This window comes from Diplotaxodon limnothrissa, linkage group LG14 (genome assembly GCF_057381915.1).
Source record: "Diplotaxodon limnothrissa isolate DT_005_m linkage group LG14, D_limnothrissa_male_GT1.1, whole genome shotgun sequence".
Classification (NCBI taxonomy): domain Eukaryota; kingdom Metazoa; phylum Chordata; class Actinopteri; order Cichliformes; family Cichlidae; genus Diplotaxodon; species Diplotaxodon limnothrissa.
Window position 1 is genome coordinate 30,529,530 of NC_140609.1, and position 15,061 is coordinate 30,544,590.

The following is a 15,061-nucleotide window of genomic DNA, read 5'->3' on the forward strand; positions in this document are numbered from 1 at the left end:
TATGTGTTAAAGAAGCTTGTTCCTCATCCACCCCTCTAGGCCCATCCCTGGAAGAGAAGCTGTTCTCCTCCTGTGATCTCACAGCTGATAAGACTGCGCAGGTTAGCTTTAAGTCCAAGCAGAGTTTGGCTGAAATGACTCCTAGAGCTAAAGTTTCAGCCCAGTTTCAGCCCAGTACTAAAGCGAGGAACTGGGCCGCGGCCACCGAGGACTTGAGCTCTGTCTTCGTCACAGAAAAGCCACCAGAGGCCCCGGTACCAGCGCCCAAACTCCCCCCATCAGCTGCTGGCACATCTCCTCAAACCAGTAGTGACAGTGGTGAGAGAAGTACCCGTTCACTGGACTTCATAGCTGCTGCTTCTCTCTTGCTTTGCAGCATTAACAAACAATCAGGGTGGTAGTTCTCTTTCTGTCCTTGAGAAATATTTTCATTCTTTCTAACCCTGACAAAATAATTGTATCCCTCTTCTGGCAGTTTAATCTCCTCTATCTCTTTGGGTTATAATTGATTTATGCTAGATCCTGGACTGGGCATCCTACTGTTGTAGCCTGCGTGCTGTTAAATGAAATCAAGTTGATGTTTTCTTCGCTGCTGAGGTGACGATGTCTTTGAGGTGCCCTTCCTTGTGTCTCTCCATCGTCTCCTAAATCTCTGCTCCTATTTCTTCCTGCTTTATACCTCTGTCTTGTTAGCGGGGCTCTCTTATGTCACTGCTCCCTGCACAGACTGTGGAAATGGACTGTGTCTGTCAAGGTCCTTGGGTGATACCTGCTGACTAAATAAGCCGCCGTCTGTTCACTCACTGTGTAACACCCTCTCAGAGAACGACCTCTGGCGCATGCTGACTGCTTTGGTTTAACAGGGATGCGCATGGATTGGCAGGTGCCACTGGGGCCCAACATAATCCAAGGCTGATTGTGCATGCTACTCTGCTACTCCTTTGTGCTGTTATTTGTTTGTCTGTGTCCGTGTCCTCCACGTCATCAGGGGAAATATTGCGGCTCATCACGGGGACCAGGGGAGATTTGTAATAAGATTCATTTAACTGCTCAAGACTGATGGAAGTATTATGTGCAAAGTGGGTGTCTGAGTAAACACCTGCCTTGCAGACAGTGTCAGGGACTCGAAATGAGCCATAGCAGTTTACTGAAATGTCTGGTTGTCTGTTTTCTAGAAAAGAATAATTTAGGTCAATGTCAGCAGTTAAATTATATTTTTAGTTAGTTTTTCTTACAAGGCAATTGCCTCTCTCCTCTCTCCTTGAAGCTGGAAATGACTCACAGACTGATTTATAGATGTCTGATGTGGCAGGGCGTTTGTGATTCAGTGCAGGGGAGCGTTACATCTGCACCGAGCCTTCCAGACATCAGGTGTATAATTTTGTCGAGTTCGATATGAGCAGGGCTCAGCTGCCAAGAGACTTGGCAGATCGTAAGCCTGGACAAGACTTTTGCTTCAACAGCTAATTGTGTGTCTGTGTGTGTGTGTATATGTGTGCTTGTGCTTCTGACAGCAGGTGTTGGTGTGTATCCACAACAAGAGCACATTCAGACCATGCTGCCCGCCTGGGTTTACAACGACAGCCTCGTCCCAGGTAAACGTTTACTCTCAAAAACATCCAGTTTAATGTTCAGACGACGATATTCAACATCGCTGTGTGTTTTGCGGAAAGAAATGACACGAATTGCAAAAATGTTTTGTTTTTCTTTTCCCAGAAATGTTCAAGAAGGTTCTTGAAATCACCATGACTCCGGCAGGGATAGACACAGCCAAACTCTACCCGATATTAATGTCATCAGGTCTTCCCAGGGAAGCACTCGGGCAAATCTGGGCATCAGCCAACCGCACAACACCTGGCATGCTGACCAAGGAGGAACTTTACACTGTACTTGCACTAATTGGGGTGGCGCAGGTAATCACTGAAGTCAAAACAAATTATCCACTTAGAACAACTCCACTAATCATCTCCCACAGCTTCCGCAGAGCCTCGCCATAAACTCCTCACTGAAATTAGCTGGGCTTAGTTCAAAACGGAGAGAAAAGAAGCGGTGCTGTGACTCAGCCCGCGGCCTGTGAAGCGTTATAAGTCCAATATATGGCTGAGTCCCCATCAACCAAGTTTGGCAGGAGGCTTCTTATCACTCTCAGCCCGGGCCTGTCACCACCACCCCTGGGAGGATGCAAATCTTCAGGCAGCTCACGAAACACTGCATGCCTCCGCTTCCATGCGAGGAATAATAAGACACCTTTGGTGATGTAAATCTTCAAGAAGCTTAAAACACAAGCAAAACAAGGTGCATTCTCTTGTGAGGTGGAAGAAAGTTTGAGTCTGCTGGTGACATCTGTTCAAAAGGATTGTGTTGAATAATTTATATATAAACGTTAGTCCTTGGCCACGTTCAGTGAATACAGAAGAGCTTTAAATTATATAGGTTCACAATGATCCGTGTGCCCTGATACCTTTCGTGATTTAACGCATTAACCCCCCCCCCCAAAGAAAGAAAAAAATGCAGCCAAATGAAACTTTGAAACATCTTACAGGCTTTGTTTTGTATTTGTCATTGTCAACAGTCCTCATGGAAAGACTCAAACTGACTCCGTTACTCTCTCACTTCTTCACCTTATCTGTGGCTTTCAACCTGAGGCTTTTTTGCAGTCACAGATACATAACTCCATTTTTTAGAAAGTTAAGGTAGATTCCAAAAACGCTGGGCATCACTGCTTTGACAAACATTGCACACAAAGCGTTTGTTGAAGACTGCTTTGATTATATTTGCAGCTGCAGGACAAAGATTTCATCATGTTTTAATATGCTTTTGCACAACAGCTGAGCTCAGGGGGACCTGCTTCGCTTGAATATTGTTTGTCGTGTCCTTACTTTCAGAGTGGCCTCCCGGCAATGAACGTGGAAATCCTCGGCCAATTTCCTTCTCCTCCCGTGCCGAACCTGCCGGCTCTGGCTATGGCCATGGCCCCTGTCATGCCTCAGCACCAGCAGCCCATGATGACCCAGCCCCCGGTCTCCATGGCCATGCCCACAGCAGCCCCGCCACCAGTCATGCCTATGACACCGGCAGCACCGGCTCAGCCACCCACAAACACAAATTTCATTGCCAGTTTCCCTCCAGCACAGGTATCACAGGTATGCTCAGTTTCTTATTTTCCTGCTGTCGATCACCTCACTCACTTCACTCTCCAACATGATGTTTGCGTAGGGAACCAAAGCCGATGACGATGACTTCCAGGACTTCCAGGAAGCTCCAAAGGCAGGAGGAGACCAAGCTTTCTCTGACTTTCAGGGGGAATCGGGAGGAAGCTTCCCTACTACCATTGCACCACAGCACCAAAACAGGTACAGGCTTGTTGATGAAGACAGTGAGTCTGCCTTTTTTTCCAGGCTTGTATAATTAGGAGCATTTTAAGAGCTTATGTGACCCTAATTATAAGCTACATTAAATAAGATTGGGTATTTCTTATTCTAGCTCTCTCTCCTTTTGCTCTCTGTGCTGTAAATATTTGCAGAGATGAGCATCAAATATTCAGCCCTAGATGATTATTTATAGCTGACTCATCCTGCATAATATTTGTACTTCTCATTGTCTGTCTTACAGTCAGAGGCACTGTTTTAATATCTTGTAATAACCTCTGAATAGGAATGAGTTTGGGTCATCTACTAATGAATTCATTTCAGTGGACAGTAGATAAGCTTGTTTCTTTATATTACTTCTTTCCGAGCCTTTCTGGAGCAACCGTGCCTTCAGTGAGAGGAAGCTGAAAGGCAATTATCCACTGAAAGACAAAGAGAAAGCAGAATTAAAGTATCTGAAATCTAAGTGGCATAGGCGTTTTATGATTCTCTCCTATTTCGCAACTGAAAAAATCCAGTCCTGACGGTTTCATCAATGTAACAAGAATTCCCCGCAGACTGAGATTGCTTTCTAATTAAATGAGAGGCTGAACAGCTCATATTGGGCTGCCAGCCTGAACTGGCATCCATAACTTACTGTCGGATGTCTTACAGAAAAAGCGCTTTGAGGAAACTAATATTCACTGAGTTTAACAATTTCCCTAAGCCCCTGATTTGTCTGTTTTAGCATATGATCAGGCATAATGGTCATCATATTTCTTGCTTTTGGCCTGTATTAAAGCATCCTTCACTTTCAGGAATAGTTTGGCATTTTGGGATTATGCTGGTTAGTTTTCTGTTGTGTTGAGAAGACTGAAGCCACTTTCTTGGACTGGCTCTTTCATCAGTTGACTGAAGTCTGTCAGCAGCAGCTCTTAAGCTCGCAAATAAACCAGTCTGTGCAAAAAACTGAGGTGTAAAAATATGTTTTGGGTTTCAGTGGTTGATCATGCATCTCAGGTTGGACTGTTAACGTCCTGGAGTCTTCAGTGGGTGCAGGACAGCACAAACCCTCTAAATTAAATTAAATATAAAGTGGTAATTAACATGTATCAAAGGGGCTGGAAGGTGTTCACGTCTCACGCTAAACAAAACTATCTCGCTACTGAATAGCCTGAATATTAAGAGACAGTAAAAGAAGTATTATCAAAATCTTTTTTTAGACCTAAATCAATATAGGATTTTTAAGACCAGTACCAATATTTGGCAATTTTTAAAAACTGGTATATCACTATATTTTTTTAATATAACAGAGCTATTTAAAAGTAATGTTCCTCTAGTGTTACAACAGGCCACGGATTACTTATTTACACTCTGCTTGGATCAGCTGCTTGTTCTTTGAGGCATTCTAAACATGTGCTGCTAACACGCAGTCCAGTACATTTTGTCCGAATTAGTAAAACAAGATATAAATACTTTTGTTGGTGAGCTGGATGTGAGACAGTGGGCGTGTATTTTTATTCCTAAGCAGAGCTACCTTCTGCCTGTTCAGTGGCCTTAATGGATGAAAGGACACAAAGAGCTTGTAACAAAAGAAAAAAAAAAGAAGCTGTTTCTCTCCAAATTGTGAACCCAGGGCAAACGTTCAGCTCAGGCAGCTTATAGGGATTAAACTTTACCTTTGAACTTCGCCCATCATGATGTCTGACGATTCGCTTTTGTGTCCCTGCAGCACGCCTGCCTTGCTGACTCCAGTGTCTGGTTCCTCCTCCGCCTCCGTTACATCTTCTGATAAGTACGCCGTGTTCAAGCAGCTGTCTGTGGATCAGCCTGCAGAGCCTACACCCCCTGCCTCAGGTACGTTGGATACCTCATGTAATAGTGTTAGTCCTCTTGGGGGTACATACTGGGACCAAAACATAAAGTCAGTCAGAGAAGGAAACAATATTATCATCACAGCAGCATGGGGAACAGCACGTTCCGTTCCTTCCTGTGTAGATAACTGGCAAGGATTCATTAAAAGCAGAAAGTGATAACATGACATTTCCAGGTATTTCATCATGTCGAGCCCTTTTATTACATCTAAAATACGAAATTGATCCCTGAAGGTTAAAGCAGCTTACATAAGGACACGTTCAGTTCACAAACTAAGTTTTGGCCCTTGAACGATACAGGGAGAGTAAATTTCTTTCATATTGCTCTTTATAGTTACCGATTCTTCTTTATTTGCTCTGATCCAGATATTGGAGACAAATACAGTGTATTCAGACAACTCGAACAACCCGCGGAGAAGAAATCAGTCGGTAAGAGACCCACACATCTCGATCTCTCTGTGGAAAAAAAACAACACACGTTCACCTAATGTACATATTAGCACATCCTTGCTTTTTGACCTCTTTAGGCAGTGACGTAGAGAACTAAGAGATGAACTTTATGAACATCACATCATCCCCAGGAAACAAATGGTTTCTTTTTATGTTCTCTAATTAAACTGTGTATTATAACTTGGACAAAGCTGTCAGGTCACCACACTACCACAGAGCCATGTTTACACTGTGTCTTGTATTGCAAGCCTGCAGCGTTGATACCCACTGTGTTTCCCATCCCTGTTTCATTAGAACAGTTTCCGATGGGGACACCTCTTACAACTCCAGTAAGTCATGCTTTGCAGTGACCTTTCTTTGGCATTGTCAGGCTCCATCTCCTTAATGAGCCCATTAGTTATCGCTCTTCCACCGTACACCAGCGGTGTGAACAGATTCTCTATTTCAGCATGCATACGTTACTCCACAGGATTAACAACTGCTGAAAACTTGAGAATTTATTCTGACTTTTTTCTGTGTGGTTTTTGTAAAAAAGAGGCAAAAGTTTTCCCACTGCTATAAATACCCATCACAGTTATCTGCAGAAAATGATAATAGTTTGTTCTAGCTTTTTTACTTTTAGCTAACAACTTCATCAGGATTCTGTAGATGTAATATTGTTTCCTGATAACAAGTCATATCTGTCTTTTTCTAAGCTGTTTTGTCATAAATAGCATTTTCTGTCAGGTTCAGACTCTCTCATCAGAAAACTTCAGACATTTGCATAAAAGTCTGTGATAAACACAGCCACTAAACTCAGGTGTAAACTATCATTGCCTAAAGATATTTGATGCTATAAAATATAAACCTAAAATACAGAAATTACACTGGAAACCATTTGGCCTCGTCTACTTCCCTGGAAGATATTGGATATTGTAGACAAAAATGACGTGTTGGATGGTAATTTTTGCAGAATGACTATAATCAACAGTTCCTTGCGTGGTAGTGTCGATGTACATGCACCGTTTCTCATTAGTTTGGGGTCATTTGAAAGAAAAGCACATTTGTTTTTAGTAAAGTAAAGTTGATTGAGGATTCATTTTGTAGAAATTCCATTAAAAGTTATATGATGTAGGAAGTATTACTTTTTTTAATTATATATTTAATGAAAAGAAGTGTGCATTTCTTTAAAAAAAAACCCAGCCCTAAACTTTTGAGTGATAGTGTATGGAGAGCTTTTTGTGCAGTGATGTATGATCTTCTTTGCACACTGCAGCCCAAAGTTCACCAGTGGAGCAAAGGAGTAACTAATGCACCATTCCTCTCTCTTTTAGGATTGTAAAATAACTGAATGGTAGCTGTTGCAGCTGAGACCTTTTGGCCCCTTTATATCTCTCTGTTGTTTTTTTACTAATCTTAAATTCTTCTCTTTGGTTTACAGGAGAAGGATTTGCAGATTTCAAGTCTGTCGGCACAGTCGATGATGGCTTCACAGACTTTAAAACAGCCGACAGCGTCTCTCCACTAGACCCTCCAGATCAAGCCAAGCTCTTTCAACCTTCCTTCCCCTCTGCTTTTCCAAACTCTCAGTCACTACAGCAGCTTCCCCAGCAACAGCCAGCAGTGTCTCTTTCTCAGCCCAAAAATCCTCTCAATATGGCTGACCTGGACCTTTTCTCTTCTATAGCGCCCTCTGTTCCTGCCCCCACTGAGACAAAACCCAGCACATTCCCTTCTGTGTCTGTGCCCCCCTCTCTTGTCCTCCTGCCAGGTGGAGTAAAACCTCCGGGAGGAGGGGCAGATGAGTTTGGGGATTTTGCCCTCTTTGGCTCCTCTTCTGACTCCACTCAAGCTTCAGCCGCAGGAGGAGCTGCCTCAGCACCTCAGGATGACTTTGCAGACTTCATGGCATTTGGCAGCTCTGGTGGAGAGCCTAAAGGCGAGAGCAGCGCGGGTGTTCAAGGGGAAACCTCCACACAGCAGCGGTCTCAGCAGAGCTCTGACAAATACGACATATTCAAACAACTTTCTCTGGAAGGAGGCCTCGCCTACGATGACACCAAGGAGAGCGGCGCCGGCTCCTTCTCGTCACTCAAGAGCGACAACGACGACTTTGCCGAATTTCAGTCCTCGAAGTTCTGCACAGCACTCGGTGCTTCTGAAAAGACTCTGGGTGACAAGGTGGCCGTGTTCAAACAGGCCAAGGAAGACTCTGCATCTGTAAAGTCCCTCGACCTCCCGTCCATCGGCGGGAGCAGCGTGGGAAAGGACGACTCTGAGGACGCGCTGTCAGTGCAGCTGGACATGAAGCTGTCGGACATGGGAGGAGACCTGAAGCACGTGATGTCAGACAGCTCTCTGGATTTGCCGGGTCTCTCTTCCCACCAGCCCCCTGCTACAGGTGAGGAACTTGTGCGTTTGCTCTGGTGAGGCTCCGTGCAGTGACACACAATATCGCTTTCAAGGCCAGCCAGCCTCTCCTTCTCAGTGACCCCTCCCCCAGACAAGGGGTCAAAGGGCAAATAATGAGGTCCTTGTTGAATTGAACATGCTCAATTGCTGAACACAAACATGAGTAACATATCAAATTAGATGCATCACAGCTTTCATTCTACATTTCATCGTTCATCTCATCATACTCTTTATTTATTACTTATTTATTTAAGTATTTATTTATTTAAATCTTTAGTTTCTTCCTCATTAGTTTTTTTTATCTCCACATTCCTCTTCCCGTATATTGTTATTGTAATGACAGGAAGGTCCTGGCCCATATCTCTATTTATTTACAAATGATGAGTGCCTGGTTTTGATGTGCTGGCAGTCATAGTTCACAGACGAGGTCCCCCAGCTGCTGCCTGCGCGACTCGGATAAGCCTCCTGTTTGATGTGTCCACACCGCGGCAGGCGGATGTCGCACTTCCTTTCAGTGTACCTAGTGTGTGTGTGTGTGTGTGTGTGTGTGTGTGTGTGTGTGTGTGTGTGTGTGTGTGTGTGTTGTTTTGGGCAATGCTAAGAGACGGAGCAGTTGAATACAGATGAGTACAGGAGGGCGTTTATCCTCTTGTTTATTCAAATCACAGGTTTTCGAACAATAGGCTGCAGCTTACCAAAGGCGTTATCCGTAAGCCATCATTTACCTTTTTAACTGATGTGTGCAAAAAGCACAGCAGATGACTTAATTTTGATTCGCTTGAAATAAAATGTTACCATTAATACGACGTTTTGCATGCAAAAACTGGAGACTATTTTCATATAGAGCAACAGTGATTTGTCACTATTAAAAATATTATAGGTGGATGTGAGGGCTTGAATGTGAGTGCATGCATTTGTCTCTTTATGCCTGTCAGTTATTGTATTACCCTGCAGTATTTTCACATTAACCACGGAGTATGTTTTGGATCAAATGGACGTCTAATTGTAAGATGTCTAAATAATAGCGTGTCTGCTTTTTCCTCCCCTACCTCACATCCATGAAAGTGGAGTTAAAGTTTACCTAAAGCTCGTCCTTTTATAAAAAGGGAAATCAATCTAGTGTCTGTTAATAATCGGGTAGTGTCCGTGTCCTTTTTTCCCCCCTCTCTTCACTGCTCATCATTTATTCATCAGGCATCTCGTCTTCCACATCATGCGTCGTGTTTCATGCAAAACATTTCAAACCATTCTTGCAGTGTAACATGAGATGGGTTGCATGTGTTCTCAGGTGAAGGCTCTGTAATTCAAACGTTTGCCAACTTTAAGGGAGCTTTCATTTTTATTTGAAAGCTCAGACAAAGCTTGAGAAGTTTGTACAAATTGACCAAATCTCCACCTGACAACAGTCGTGCAATCAGCTTCCAATATTTCGTCACATATCATTAATTATCATCACATGTGTCAACTTATTTCATCCAAGAAACTGATACTTTATCCTTGACTAGAAAAAGATGTAAACATCCCCATTGCCTTATTTCAGTTTCTGTGCAGTGGTCAGATTTTGGTTAAACCCAAACAGGCCCCTCCGCACGGAGAGCAAACAATCCAGTCCATGGAGCTGCAGCGAAACCGCTGATCGGGTAAAGACCTGCCCGCTTTAACATCGATACATTCCTGAGAAGCTTATACGCTACCGTGACGGCGGTTTCATTTCACCCTTATTTATCAGCTGTTCTCGGAGAGCTCTGGGACTAACCTGTCGTTAACGTGTAGCAGTCCGAGCAGTTTGAGCACCTCACCACGCTTTGCACTGTGTTTTTGGAAATGTATGTAAGCTTAAAGAGACAGTATTTCTTTTCTGAGGTTCCTTTTGAGTCGCAAGAGGAATCAAATTTTCTTTCTCGTAATTTTCTTTTCTTTTTTTCAAAAAATCCGTTATCTGTGATATCGCAGCATGAATTTTTATCACGTGTGGCTCTACGGTCTGGCTCTTTGTGAGCATAATGAAGTTAGTATTACCCTTCCTGCCTTGCTTTTTGCTGCAGTGTGCCTGCCTTTTCAATTTGTGAAATTGACAAGAACGTAATACAAAATAACCATTTTATGCATAACAGTATTGCAAGTTGTTTTTATCAAGGGAGAAATGTGTACATGCAGATTTAATAGTGTATTTTTATTACAGGAATATGACCTCTTATTTTGAGACTATAGGAAGACTTCTCGATCTTGTTGTGATTTGCCAACTATGTAAATTAAATGTAGCCGACAGTATTTAGTAGAATCAGAGTATTTTTAGTTCAACGTGGATTCAAACATCAAAGTTTTTAGTAAATAATGATGTGTTATTAATCAAGGGGAATTAGTGCTCATCATCCTGCTTTGACAAACAATCACTGTAGCAAGAGGGGAAAAAAAGGATACTGTCTCTTTAAATCTGTTCCTGCATCTGTGATTGGATGTAATGGAAGCCCTTACTGGGATGCCAGGTGTAAGGATGGCCCTCTTTGTTTTCTGTAACCCTTTGAGGGCTTGAATGATATCGCTTCACATGTTTACATGCAGATTAATGCAGATATCCTGATCTCTTACCCTTATTTATTAAAGACTAAATATGTACAGATGGCAGCCTCCTTGCTGCTTCTAAAGTTTAGCTTCCTCCCTGTCAGTTTGTCCCCTCAGGTCCTCAAAGGGTTAATGCTTCCTGCCTTGTTCTTTGAATAATCTTTCAACCTGGCCTTTTCAAGTGTTCTGTATTCAAATCTTTTTTTTTTTCTCCAAAAAAACAAAACAAAACAAAAAAATACACCTGTTGATTTACATCCTTATAGTAAAAGAAAGTTTGTCATCTTCCCAGAATTACTGATTCTAGTCTGTGAATGTGCCTTCTCATTCTGCTTCTATATCCTCGGATTATCTTTGTTTTACTTTCTCGCTGTTTGTTTTCTTCCTTTTCTCCTGACTCTGCATGCACTTGTATTCCAGATGACTGAAATTTAATTTTCAAAGTGTTAGTTTGACTAAACCTCTTGTAATGGTAGACCTCTTTCACAGTTCTTTGTGACCTCTCTCTCTCTCTCCCTACTCATGTTGTCGTAATAAATATTACTGTTGGTATTGCTGAAACGCGTACCGTCTTATTTCTCCTTTCCTTTCCTGTGAGGCGTAATGTGGTTGTAATGACACGAGGCTCACACCACTCAATCCTTGTCAATTTCACAAATTGCTTTTTGTGTCTGAGGGTTCTGTCATGCAAAATAGGAAGGCTTCAACAAGGTGGATTTATGTGTTTGCGAGTGTCTGAAGGAGACCTGAATGCTAAAGCGTTGACAAATGTGTGCAAGCTGCGCAGCTGTCAGTCAGTATCAGTCATAAAGAAAGTGATCAAAACACTTGTGAGAAACAGGGCAGACGCAGTGACAGGAAAGATCTTTTATTGATGTTGTTAGAGCGTCTGCCTCGAGACAAAAGCCTTCAGGTTGCATTTAATATAAAGAGATCAACTCTGATTATTGTTAGCCAAGCTGTTTGTCACCAGTGAAAGCAGCGAGTGTTGTCATATGGCCACGAGAAAAAAAAAGTTGCGTAAACATGACTCACCTCAGGCATAAAAACACCAAGGAATAATTTATTAAAGGGAAGATGTATTACGCTTTGTATTAATGTATTAATGCCTTGCATCATAGATGGTTGATACAAGGCCTTGTTGTCAGTTTCACAAATCTGCATTATAAAAACTGTTTGTGGGCCCTTTGGATTACCAGGATTTCTGCATTGATTAGTATTGTTTACATATAAAACAACATCTGATCGACATCAGTGTCACGGCTTCAGACAAACACAGTCTGGTTAAACGCACTCCCACAGACATGCACACAGAGCGCAGGCTGGAAAAAGTCATCCAATTTAAAAGAGGAGAAATTTCAAATCAGTTCTAGAAAACTGTTTAAGTTAATTGTTATTTTTGGGATTAGGGGGACACATCTCCTTACTTCACTGTAATCCTACAGTCACACTGAGGAAGACGCTAATTGGAGACCAGATTGATCATATAATAATCGTGTTATCTCCTTGTCTTTGAAGTGGTCGCTTCAAAGACAGGGATCAGGTCTACCGCCAGTCACAGTCAGTCGACATCTTCAAAACAACTTTGGCGCATCAAGATTGCAATAAGATCTGCCATCAGTTTGCCATGACATCTGTTTGCCATTGTTCTATTGTTCTTCTTCTACATAAACAGAGTTTCACATTAACTTTGGAGTTGAACCAGAACCTCACAGATTCGAAGCAGAAATTCCTCTGCAAATGTGATTTAAGTGTAAAATGTCAAGTAGTCAGTAACCTTGCTTTTATAATCAGAATGCAACCAGTTAAGTGCAAAAACACATGAGTCGTGCTCATTGGTGCACACCTACTCTGATTGCTCTGCGCTTATAAATTAGGTTTAGGAGCAGTGATCTGCAAATTTTCATCAGTCTGTCTGAGAGGGGTTGCAGTCAGATTGCCTGCCCTCTCACTAGGTGACCAGTTGGTTGAGTGTTGGTTTTACCTGCACAGATTGAGAGATATTTCCAGGATTGTGGCTTTCATCCCAGGACACTGGTTGTAAATGGATTTTCATTTCATTTAAGGTGCTCACAAGATTAAAACATGACAAAAAATGTCCTTCCCCAAAATGGTAGTCTAAATCCTCGTGTAAAAATAAAATGGGAATAAGGGAGTGTTTTCTAAGGGATCGTTTCATTTGATTTAAAGTAGTAGTGCAGATTAAGCCATTGTTCGTAAAGAAATATCTGTCTGTACTTTTTTAAAATCTCGTGAGCACCATGAAAACAAATATTAAAAAGATTTTGTTTAAAAAATAAAAAAAGGTTCCCGTATGCTACAGAGAACTAAATGGAGGTGAGAAAATATGTTCTGTTAATATTCTCAAGGGCTCTTTTCTCAAGACCAAACTACATTTAGAAGAAGCGACATCACTTAAAGCATAGATAAATGAGAGTAATAACCCGACAGAAATCTCAGACCCCTGTTGAGGCCTATTAGTCTTCCTCCTATCATGACAGCATCTGTGCTATTCCGAGGAACCACCGGTATGTCTGTGTTGTCATTGCAGAAGGAGACGACATGAAATTTGACCCCTTTGGGACATCGGCCCTCAGCACCTTGGCCAGCTATGACTGGTCAGACCGGGACGAGAGTCTGCCCGGTGAGGTCAGAAAGCCACCGGGCTTGGAAGGAGCTGGCCTTCCATCTTTAGTCCCCACACAGAGGAAGGAACTGACCTTTGGCAGCACTGAAAACATCACAAGCAACTCCATAGCAAACATCATCACCTCCTTCCCTGCAGAGGACAGTTCATCAGCAGATGACAAGTTTGAAGCCTTTGCTGACTTTGGCTCCGGCGACCAGGGCGGTGTCAATAACGAGGATGACTTTGGAGACTTTGCAAGTACTGTTTCGGAGAAGTCAGACTCGCCTGCTGCCACTGCCGAGGCGGGCTCAGAGGGAAACCAGAGCGAGGCCTCCGATGACTTTGGTGCCTTCCAGGGAGACAAGCCAAAGTTTGGCAGGTCTGACTTCCTCAAAGCCAGCGCTCAGGCCAAGGTCAAGTCCAGCGAGGAGATGATCAAGAACGAGTTGGCAACTTTTGATTTGTCGGTTCAAGGTGAGTTTTCTTGTTGTATTTACTTCAGTAGGCGGCACATTGTTTTTCAGTTAAAAATAATTGTCTAAATCCAAATAGAATTTTGCTTAAATGATGAAAAAACAGAAAATAATCATTTTTGACAACTTGGAATAATTGAATATAATGAATGAGTTATTGAAAATTGTTGTCAACTAATTAATTTATTAATTATTTGAAGAGCAGTTTTGGCAGAAAAGTATTAATTTCTGCATTGTTGAATTTGTTGACTCAAGCTTCCTCCCACAGTCTAAAGACATGCATGTTAGGTTAATAAAAGCTGCTTTTATTATGGTCCCTTATTTGCAAGGGGTTGCTGCAGTGGATTGATCTTCATGTTTGATTTTACACCGGATGCCCATCCTGACGTAACCCTCTCAGGGTTTTGTTACTGCTTCCAGTGTTGAACTTGGGATCTTTCACATGTTGAATGTGTTAGTGTGACAGCCAAGAGGTATGTCAGGTTAAGTGGTGATTCTAAATTAGGTGGGGGTTTTTTGCCTGTCCCATTTGGTTCTTTAGCCGTCAGAATTGTTGTCTGAAGACCAACAAAGATACCCAATGGATTTACTTTGCCAAATGGATCATCACGGCCTTGCCGTATTGGTCCATTTGATCAACCTTTGTTGTTATTATTTATTTTATTTTATTTTCAGTTTTTACAGATGGGACAGACATGAGTGAGGGATAGGAAAGGGAGAAAGAAAGATGAAGGAAAAGAAAAACAGAGGGGAAGAGGGACAGTGAGAAAGGGCACTTAAAAAGAAAGAAGAGAAAAAAAATCTCCTGGATCACCTGTTGAGAGAAAAAGAAGAGAAAACAAGCAAAAAAACACCCCAGAGCAACATACTAAACACAACAGCATCACGTTAATCTAGCTAAGTGTAAACACCAGTAAATACTAAATATTGAATCTTGTTGTGTAGCAAGCAGGACCGACAGCGCATAATATGCTTGGAAATAGCAGCCAATAGAGGTGTAGTTTATGTCTATGATCAGTGAACACCCGTGTGCACACCTGTGTGGATCAGCACGCTTGTATTCAAAAGGTTTCCCCATGTAATGGTCTGCTAGAGGATGTAGGGAACCATAGCCCTGTCCCCCAGGGCATGAAGCAGGCATGGAGGAGATCCAGACATCCAGAGGCCCCAGAGGTGCGAGAGCCCAAGGAGGACCACCAGAGGGGCATCCGTGCCACCCTCCTGGGAAGAGCTGAGGAGAGCCCCAGATGAGGGGTCAACCAGTAGCCACGGAGCAGAAGCCAGAGGGGGCTGCAGTGGTGTGCCCACTGGCTCTGCCGGCAGCCAGCTGTGCCA

The 15,061-nt window shown here is 42.6% G+C and overlaps 1 protein-coding gene across 6 annotated transcripts in view; it reads left to right on the plus strand.

The window, feature by feature from the left end:
* Positions 1-15,061, plus strand: part of synrg (synergin, gamma) — a 42,377-nt gene that overhangs the window by 14,418 nt on the left and 12,898 nt on the right. For 2 of the 6 annotated variants that reach the window (XM_085370560.1, XM_085370561.1), the window contains exons 8-16: positions 40-318; positions 1,515-1,595; positions 1,717-1,913; positions 2,886-3,134; positions 3,217-3,353; positions 5,080-5,204; positions 5,588-5,650; positions 7,092-8,051; positions 13,176-13,727. In XM_085370560.1, the coding sequence (XP_085226686.1) occupies positions 40-318; positions 1,515-1,595; positions 1,717-1,913; positions 2,886-3,134; positions 3,217-3,353; positions 5,080-5,204; positions 5,588-5,650; positions 7,092-8,051; positions 13,176-13,727 (2,643 nt within the window). Of the gene's footprint in view, positions 1-39; positions 319-1,514; positions 1,596-1,716; positions 1,914-2,885; positions 3,144-3,216; positions 3,354-5,079; positions 5,205-5,587; positions 5,651-7,091; positions 8,052-13,175; positions 13,728-15,061 lie in introns of all 6 variants that reach the window. The other 4 variants (XM_085370556.1, XM_085370557.1, XM_085370558.1 and 1 more) reach the window with 3 other exon arrangements.